Source organism: Lepidochelys kempii, chromosome 10 (assembly GCF_965140265.1).
Source record: "Lepidochelys kempii isolate rLepKem1 chromosome 10, rLepKem1.hap2, whole genome shotgun sequence".
NCBI lineage: Eukaryota > Metazoa > Chordata > Testudines > Cheloniidae > Lepidochelys > Lepidochelys kempii.
Window position 1 is genome coordinate 31,205,840 of NC_133265.1, and position 10,264 is coordinate 31,216,103.

The 10,264-nt window shown below is 47.1% G+C and overlaps 1 protein-coding gene across 1 annotated transcript in view; it reads left to right on the plus strand.

The window, feature by feature from the left end:
* The window catches only part of GSG1L (GSG1 like), a 138,904-nt gene extending 129,043 nt beyond the window's left edge, over positions 1–9,861 (plus strand). The window contains exon 6 of the mRNA XM_073362641.1: positions 9,247–9,861. Within this exon, the coding sequence (XP_073218742.1) occupies positions 9,247–9,304 (58 nt within the window). The 3' untranslated portion in view covers positions 9,305–9,861. The remainder of the gene's footprint in view (positions 1–9,246) is intronic.
* Positions 9,862–10,264: the final 403 nt, after the last annotated feature.

Sequence of the window (10,264 nt, forward strand, 5' to 3'; positions counted from 1 at the left end):
TTGTTGAGATACAGCAGGCCGTAGAGACTCACTTTCTCTGCACGACTGCCCTAACCATCCTCTGTGCAGCCAGTGAGCAAGAGTTTTAGAAAGGGGAGGCCTCCCGGGCAGCATTTCCCCCAAAAGACACAGAACATGCTCCTCTCACAGACTTGATGGCCAGTTGCTGGTCCCATTCCTGCTGCTCCGTGCCAGGCCACCAGCATAAAACAACCAAAGAGCCCCCCTGAGCAGAGGTGGTGAAAGTTCACTTTGAATGGGGGTGGGCAGAGTGAAACCTGACCATACTGAGCACCATACCACACCTGGGGAGTGAGGAAAGCCGGGGCAGACAGGGACATCAGGGTGTTGAGGGAGGTGGCGGTGGGAACTCTGCCTGGGGAGCAGGATGTCAGGGATAGGAGCAGGGTGGGTGCTCTGTACGGGGAGCTCAGGGAGCTACTGAGACTCAGGTGGAGGAGCAGCTGGCTCCAGGCTGAGAAGGGATTCACATCTCAGTTGCCAGGGTCAGGGTAGCTGCTCCTGATCCTGGCCTAGTCTCCCTGGTTCTTCTCTGCTCCCGGTTCCAATCCTCGGTGCCACAGACCCTGCACCAGAGAGTGTTCCCCTGCCCCCAGGGAATCCCAGGGTGGTGTGCAGCTGCCTATGGCCCCCTCTGCCCTGCAGTAGAGGAACTGTGTGGAGGATGTGGCCATGGGAAAGGGCTGGGCCATGTGCTGCTGGGCTCCTGGAAGCCCTGGCTGCAGAACAGCCCCTTGTGGAGCACTGCAGCGTCCAGCTGTGTGCATCATCTTGTCACAGCTTAATAGCAAAGCAGGGCCCCTCCTCTAGGGTTTGATTTCTCAGAACCACAGCCACGGTCACTTTACATGCCCATGTTTTGTGCCAGTCCTGTTCAACATTTATATAGCAATAGATTTGGGGTAACGATTAGAGCTGGCTGGACTATGTGTTTTTCTCCCCACAGAAAATCTGGGTTTATTTTGTCAAAGAAATGAAAATTGAAATTTTTCAGGTTTTGATCAATAGTTCAGTTTTGAGGTTTTCAGATTTCTGACAGAAAAACTGAAAAATGTTCAAGGAAAGGCAACACTTTGCATGACAAATTTTGTTTAACAAATTTCCGTCAAAAAAAATTTTTTTTCAACAGAAAATGTTCAACCAGCCCTAGTAATTCTCAGTCAATGAGACCAGCTGGGTGGTTCAGACTGTGCCCTGCAGCTCCTCCTTTTGCATGACATTTACAGTATTGACATCCCCAAGTGTTCACAAATCAGGTCCCCAAAATCAGGTTACTTGTTATCTTAAAAATCATTCCTTGCCTTCGGGTGCTGGGCCTTTTGGAGCCACATTATCACATCTTTCTGCATGAGGACTAGAAACTGTTACGAATTATACCTGACAGGTCATGTACACAAACTGTTACAAATTATACCTGATAGGTCACGCACAGGAACTGCTGCGAATTATACCCGATAGGTCATGCACAGTTTGAGTCTATGCTGAGGCACACGAACAAAGTCCACAACTGCAGAGTTCCCAAAGATACTAAGTTTATTACGCTCGAGCGTGGTGCCCCCCTGCTAGGGCACCAGAGGGGGACCCCGAATGCAGGTTATACAGAGATTATATACCTTTTAGCAGAGCATGTTGCCCTCGTGCATCGGAAACCTTAGCCAATAGACAAACCCTTCCCTTATCTACCACCTATCCCTGCTAGGTACATTCCCCGAGCTAAACCATTACTTCAATTACACAACATGATCCTAAAGCAATGCACCAGTAGCCTCTCTTATCAGGATGGGAGGCTCACATCAAGGCCAGGAGGTAGGGAGTTAAGAACAGACAAAGAACAGAAACCAGGAGTCGAGACAGGCTGGAAACAAGGGGGAGGGTTTTCACAGGAATGCAGTACCTAAGGAACACTTCTCCTGGTGCATGATGTGCTTGCTTTTAGACAATGGTGGGCCCCAAACCAAAATGGAGTCACATATGCTAACTTTTCCTTAACAAAATTCACATTTGCTTGTGTAATTAATGGAAGCTGAGCTTCACTCCTAATCACATGACTCCAAATATCATGAGATTCATGATACATCAGGCAAGGTGGCCATACTGCAGTCACTTGCTCTGAACTTCAGGCTAAGTACAGCCCATGCACCTGGGTACACTCTGACATTTGCTCCATTCTGCATGAAGCCCGCTGGGAAGTTTGTCTTTCAGTGCCAAGAATCTACACATTCTCTGCTGGGTTTATGAGCTGACTTAAGTCCATGTTTATCAGCGGTACAACATCAGTTCAGCAGTGTCTGTTTCCAGTCAATCTAGGACTTGGTTCAAAACAAGCTTCAATGAAATGGACACTTCACTCTTTCATCTCCACATCAGTAACTACCCATTGCCTTTATTTATTTCTCATTTCACTGATGAGAGCTTAAATTGCTTCATCTGCACACTTCTAAACATGCCCCTGATGCACCATTTTGGCCATCCAGTTCTTCTATGACACAATGTCATTGGGCTCAGTTCAGGGCCCTACTGTGGGGCTTAGCAAATAGCTACGCAGCTGCACCATTCCACAGGGAGGGCTTGGACCAAGCATACCAGTGCCCTGGGGGCCTGAAAAGCCTGCTGCCCCCAGTGCAGCCAGCTCCTCCGCAGGCTGGTGCAGTGGAGGGCATGGCACCGTGGGGCACCAGGCAACCCAAAGGTGCACTGACAGAGCAGTCCATGTACTCCTTAGATGGCAACTGTGGCAGGTCCTGATGAGGGCTGTCCATGCTCCTTCTGTCTCCACCCCCTCACCACACACGTCTGACATGTCCTACACGGAACATGAGTGCAGGGAAATGTGTCACTTGGCTTCTGATAGAATGGAAATAAATTCTATCACCTCTTGCTTTGTAGCCAAAGGATCAGTCACATAAGATTTCAAATAAAAGAACAAATATTCATGATACTCTGTGGTCATGTTTTTTTTTTTTTTTTAAACCAACAGAACTTCCCATTAGACCATCCCCTTGCCATTTCAAGGGTTGGATTCCACCCCCCACCCAAAACTAATCAAATTTTAGATGGATACAGAATTGAACAGAATAAAATTTAATGAATCCCTCTATACAAGTGGCATTAAACTGCATGTAGTAGTTACACTCCTCTGTCTGCAGAATTTTAACAATCAGTGTTATTCTTAGCAGCTTTCTACTAATAAAGTATTTGCTACCAAAAGGCAAAAAACTTTCCTCAGTTAAATTTCATAAGAAATGCTTGTTTTACTTAGTGCTCTGTCACCCTCTCATAAATATTTTATGTACGATCTTTGATGCATATTTTTATAGTTAATCCACCTTTCCCACAAAGATCATAAAAGCAGGATTCCCTTTTGTACACATTAACCATGACCTGTAGTTTAACACAAAGGGTCTGTGTTGTCTTCTGTGAAGCATGACAAATCTATTAAGCAACTCGGTGAAATCCGTTTTTTTATGTCTCTGTGTCCCCATCAGGTTGGTTTTTTTCCTGACCTCTCAGCCCTTCCCGGAGTCTTAGCTGCTCTCTCACTCTGCTAGTTCAGCCTGCTTCTGTGCTCTCTGACAGTCACCATTGCAGGGACATTTTCACTAGGTTCTGTTGTTGTTACAAAACGCACCATTAAAATCATTTGTTCCATATGGCTGATGTCAGGTGTGCAGTCTAGAATAACAGAGTAATATCTTGCTGACTTCAGATCTGCCACAATCTTCTGTTTGACTTTTGTTGCCGGTAACTGTATGATCTCATTTTGAATGTTTTTTCCAAGGTAGTGGTGTGTGTACATTTCTTGGGTGGTGACTCTTCTTAGATGCTCCTGGACTACAACATTAAACTCAGCAATCAGTTTCACAATTTTAAGGAAGTTTCCATTGTTTGGCACATGCAGCTGATCTGAAGTACCATGCAGTGCTAGGTTTTGGGTAGCAAGCATTCTCACAATGGCAGTGAGCCTTTTCAGAACATTTTGCCAATAAAGAGACTCTGATGCAATCTTCTCTTGATGCTGACTATCTATGGTGGCCTTTAACTTTAGTCTCATCTCAAGCTCTTTCCACCTATGGACTGCTCTCTGGTGATTTGCTGGCATGCCAGATTTCTAGCCAGATTTTTCCAGTCCTTTGTTCCTTTAGAACCCAATGTGGCTGGAACATTAGACTGGAAGAGTTCGCAACAAAAACAATATGCAGCATTCTTGGTTTTTGAGTACATAAGCCGTGGCCTCTCCACTTTGTCATCATTGGGGATTTCACGCCAGTAAACGTGTTGGATGGAAACTTCTATTTTTATTGTCTTTGGGGAACATGAAGTTTTTCACTTACTGTGGCCCATGCAGTACAAGGAAGTCCCTCAGGCTACTGCTCAAGTGGGTCCACAGTCCTGGATCATCTAGATTTAAGGAACTAAACTCAGCAGCAGCTGTTTCTTGTGCCTCCACCACACTCTTCTCTGATCTAAGCTTTTTTTCAGGAATGTGCACGGTTACATCCATTTGAGATGGAGATATGGATGCTGCAGTAGTTGCCAGGTCACCTGCACTCTAACTGGAAGATCAGGCATCTCCTCACCACTCACATCCTTACTGGGGCAGGAAGGCTCACCGTGAACATTTGTGTCTATGTATCTCAGGAGAACTCTTTCCAGCTTAGATAGAAAAGCTTCCTTTGCTTTCTTTCTTTTTCTGAATGCTGCCCCAGAGGGGCGTTTTCTTCTTTCACTCATGACTACTGTTCTGTGCCACCTACAGTGGCTCTCACTCAATTGAAGGAACAAATAAGCAGGCTGGTGGCAGGGCCTGAGTGAGGGAAGATATCAGCGTCTTAAGCGCCTAACTGGCTCCTACTACTTCAGTTGACAGCCTGTTCTCCTCAAGTGGGTTCAGGAAAACAGCAGGAAATGGGAAGCTCATGGTAAGGCCAGCCCTGGACCCAGCAGAGTCAGCGCTTCTTCCAGGTGTACCTACTGACACCTCCAGTTCATGCTTCCAGCACCTGCCAGTGTAAACCAGAGCTTACTTCTTTTCTGGTGACTCCATACTCCAATATACTGGTGGGTAGGCTGACAATCACCGGGCTTCCCTCAGTGAGGTTGGTTCTGTCTCAAATGCTCCCATGAACAGTCAAAATTCCACTTACACATTGGTAAAGTGCCTAAAGGAAGTCTCCTCTTTGCTGTTCCCAATCCCATGTGCATGTTTTGCTGGAGTGGGCTGGCGAGCTGGTGCATCATAATCAGGGGGTTTTGATATAAGACTCTGGGAAGCAGGGAATGATCAGGCCAGGCCAGTCTAGGATATGTTCACATGCAGCACATCATCTGGCCACTAGATGTCTGTACGTTTTCTAGAATTCCAGGCAGGATGTGGTTCCTGGTGAGCAAGGGAGCCAAGGCAGGGACTCAAACTTCATGGAAGCCGGTTTATTTGTGTCCATCATTTGTAGTTGTTTTCATTAATAAATGTTTCCTGTGATAGACAGACTGTGTTTCCATACGGCATGACATGTTAAACAAGCACTGGTACAGTGGGAAGGTTTCCAGAGGAGGGGTGGTTCAGTTTGGCCAGTTACAAATAAGCAGAAAGGCTGTGAAAACCTCTCTGGGACACAGGGAAAGCAAATGGACTCAAGAAAGATTGCTGGGGAGAAACGAAGGAAATAGCCCTGAGCAAAGAAGAAGTGGTTTGCAGCTCACACTGGACACTTGCTTCCTTTTTGCGACCAAACTTGGAGCACCCAGTAGAGAGGAGAATCACACATGCACAATATGCCTCCCATATCCAGTACTGTGCTGGAGAGTCCCCCTTAAACACGTGGAGGGAAGGTTACTGCCCTTGGTGCCAAGCCTGCCAGATGGTGCAGCTCTGGCAATGTAAAGGGGTGGAAATGGCCCTCTCAGAATACTCTTGTCACTGACAGAACAATCCTACTCCAGTTCCCCTTGCAGTCAGGGCATAGGGGCACGTCAGAGGCAGGCTGGGGCTGCTCTAAGTTGTGCTGGGGGCTGAGCCCAGAACTAGGCAGAGGCAAAGGTGCCTTAAAGGCACCCACCTCTGCCTCTCATCTCTGACCCATTGCCAAGTGCAGGAACGAAGCACTGCAGAGTCAGGGGCCTTGTGTTCAGGTGTGTCTCATTCTCACATCAGTAATTCCTGCTAGGCTCAGACTGCATGCACCAAGTGCTGGGATGTGTAAATCCTTCTGCACCCGGTCTGTGCACTCCTAGGCAGGTCACGGCACCACAGATCTCATCGGTGCTCTTACATCAACTCTCAAGGGTGAAAGAACGAATACAAGCGACTTTGAAAGGAGGCAGCCCAAGATGCACATAGCAGACACGACACAGATTGCAGACAGTATGGCCTTTGAAAGGGAAGCTGCATTTCATGATCAAACCACTGGAACAGCAAGCAAAATAATGCATCTTAGCAGCTCGCAGCCTAATTGTGAAGGGCTCATTTTCTCAGTGTCCAAATGAGAAAGACTAAAATGTTTCCACATTCAGATAAATACTTTGGAGGGTCAGAGGTTTGAATCAGATCTCCATGTTTTGCTTTAATATTCACAGATGCATTACTGTCCCGGGGAGATGAATAATAGCAGCTATTTCATCGCTCTGACAGTGTTAAGACGTAATAAATAGTCCTGGTAGCATCCAGCATCCTTCTCCATGAAGTCTGACCACAAACTGATCTCCTGTTGGTAATGGAAATGTCAACTTGATTCATTCTTTCACCTTCTACTTCTTACCCAATAATCTTTAAACCGATAGAAAAGCCATGCAAAAATTGTTCCTCTTCCCCCTATGAAAATAGCTGTTTGAAAACAGGCCAGCTCCAGAGCTCTCTGGAGACTCTAGTCATGAATGGAACTTCGGGTTTCATTTTTGCCCCTTTGGGGGTTACATGTGTTTCCTCTTTTGTTATTAATTTTTCCAGGGTCCTGCAATCCCTGCACAATAGCACAGGCCTAGCCAGCAGCTGAACAGGACACAGCCCTCGAGTCATCAGATTCCTCCAACTTTGCCGATCTCATTTGACAGCCAGCAGGATTCAATAGACCTTTGCATATAACCACTTGACTATCATGAATATGCCCCATCAATATAGTGCCAGATTCCGGTCCCCTTTACCCACACTGTGTAGCATCTTACACTGTAAGGGAAACAGTAGATTAAAATGTATCACTACATGGGGCCAACTCAGGTTTGATGTCACTTCCTCAAGAGTCACATTTTCTGTCTCAGTCCAAACCCACTCCACAAATTTTTAGCAATGCAGACATGGGTCTGATTAATGTTGATATATCTAGAATGAATTTTCCATATCAATTCAACATACCCCCCAAAAATCTCACTCTGAAACATTTTCAGCAATGGAGATATTCTCTCTTCGGAACATCCCCCTTTGATTTCTGTGCCACTGTCCCCCAGAAAACCAATCATATTTCTACAACCTGTCCAACTAATTTGAAGTGTTCCAGGATAAGTCATGTTCTTTTGTTTCTCTCACCATCAACAATGTATCTTCCAAATAACTGGTGATGCCTTTACCTACTGGAGCACCCGATCCATTGTTCACTGGAGCAACGACAGAGCACAGGCAATGCCATTGGTAAATACATAGGCCTTTGGGTTTGCTCACCATTCTTTAAGAAAAACAAAACAAAACAAAACGCCCACTCCACAGCCACCTACTAATGCACTTAGCCCTGGTCTACACTAGGAGTTGAGGTCAAATTTAGCAGCATTAAATCGATTTAACCCTACACCCGTCCACACGACGAAGCCCTTTTTTTCCAACTTAAAGGGCTCTTAAAATCGATTTCCTTACTCCACCCCCAACAAGGGGATTAGCGCTGAAGATCTGCCTTGCTGGGTTGAATTTGGAGTACTGTGGACACAATTAGATGGTACTGGCCTCCGGGAGCTATCCCAGAGTGCTCCATTGTGACCGCTCTGGACAGCACTCTCAACTCAGATGCACTGGCCAGGACAAGAAAAGGCCCCTGAACTTTTGAATTTCAATTTCCTGTTTGGCCAGCGTGGCAAGCTGCAGGTGAGTGCAGAGCTCATCAGCAGAGGTGACCATGATGGAGTCCCAGAATCGCAAAAGAGCTCCAGCATGGACCGAACAGGAGGTACGGGATCTGATCGCTGTATGGGGAGAGGAATCCATGCTATCAGAACTCCGTTCCAGTTTTTGAAATGCCAAAACATTTGTCAAAATCTTCCAGGGCATGAAGGACAGAGGCCATAACAAGGACTTGAAGCAGTGCCGCATGAAACTTAAGGAGCTGAGGCAAGCCTACCAGAAAACCAGAGAGGCAAATGGCTGCTCCAGGTCTGAATCCCAAACATGCCGCTTCTATGATGAGCTGCATGCCATTTTAGGGGGTTCAGCCACCACTACCCCAGCCATGTTGTTTGACTCCTTCAATGGAGATGGAGGCAACATGGAAGCATGTTTTGGGGATGAGGAAGATGATGAGGAGGAGGTTGTAGATAGCTTACAGCAAGCAAGCAGAGAAACCATTTTTCCCGACAGCTAGGAACTGTTTCTCACCCTGGACCTGGAGCCAGTATCCCCCGAACACACCCAAGGCTGCCTCCTGGACCCGCCAGGTGGAGAAGGGACCTCTGGTGAGTGTACCTTTCAAAATGGTATACATGGTTTAAAAGCAAGCATGTTTAATGATTAATTTGCCCTGGCATTTGCGGCTCTCATGGATGTACTCCCAAAGCCTTTGCAAAAGGTTTCTGGGGAGGGCAGCCTTATTCCGTCCACTATGGTAGGATACTTTACCACACCAGGCCAGTAGCACATACTCAGGAATCACTGTAGAACAAAGCATTGCAGTGTACGTTTGCTGGCATTCAAACAACATCCCTTCTTTATCTCTCTGTGTTATCCTCAGGAGAGTGATATCATTCATGGTCACCTGGTTGAAATAGGGTGCTTTTCTTAAGGGGACATTCAGAGGTGGCAGTTCCTGCTGGGCTGTTTACCTGTGGCTGAACAGAAATGCTCCCTGCTGTTAGCCACGGGGAAGGGGGAGGGGCTAGCCACATGGTGGGGGTAGGCAAAATGTGACCTTGGAACGAAAGCACGTGCTATGTATGTAATGTTAACAGCAAGGTTTACCGTGAAAGAGTGTACCTATTGTTCTATAAAATGTGTCTTTTTAAATAGCACTGTCCCTTTTTTTTCCCCTCCACCAGCTGCATGTGTTTCAAGGATCACAGGATCTTCTCCTTCCCAGAGGCTAGTGAAGATTAGAAGGTGAAAAAAAACACACTGATGATGAAATGTTCTCATGCTGTCCTCCCACACTGACAGAGCACAGATGACTGCGTGGAGATTGACAATGTCAGAGTCCAGGAAAGCACAAAATGACCGGGAGGAGAGGTGGTGGGCTGAGGAGAGTAAGTGGCGGGCTGAAGAAAGGGCTGAAGCTGAAAGGTGGTGGCAGAGTGATGAGAGGAGACAGGATTCAATGCTGAGGCTGCTGGAAGATCAAACTAATATCCTCCAGTGTATGGTTGAACTGCAGGAAAGGCAGCTGGAGCACAGACCGCCCCTACAGCCCCTGTGTAACCAACCGCCCTCCTCCCCAAGTTCCATAGCCTCCTCACCCAGACACCCAAGAACGCAATGGGGAGGCCTCCGGCCACCCAGCCACTCCACCCCAGAGGATTGCCCAAGCAACAGAAGGCTGGCATTCAATAAGTTTTAAAGTGGTATGTGGCCTTGTCCTTCCCTCTTCCACCACCCCTCCCAGTGCTTCTCTCCATCACCCCTCCCAGGCTGCCTTGGCCGTTATCCCCCTACTTGTGTGATGAATTAATAAAGAATGCATGAATATGAAGCAACAATGACTTTATTGCCTCAGCAAGCGGTGATTGAAGGGAGGAGAGGAGGGTGGTTAGCTTACAGGGAAGTAGAGTGAACCAACGGGCGGGGGGTTTCATCAAGGAGAAACAAACAGAACTTTCACACCGTAGCCTGGCCAGTCATGAAACTGGTTTTCAAAGCCTCTCTGATGTGCACCGCACCCTCCTGTGCTTTTCTAACTGCCCTGGTGTCTGGCTGCATGTAACCAGCGGCCAGGCGATTTCCCTCAACCTCCCACCCCACCATAAATGTCCCCCCCTTACTCTCACAGATATTGTGGAATGCACAGCAAGCAGTAATAACTGTGGGAATATTGGTTTCGCTGAGGTCTAACCAAGTCCGTAA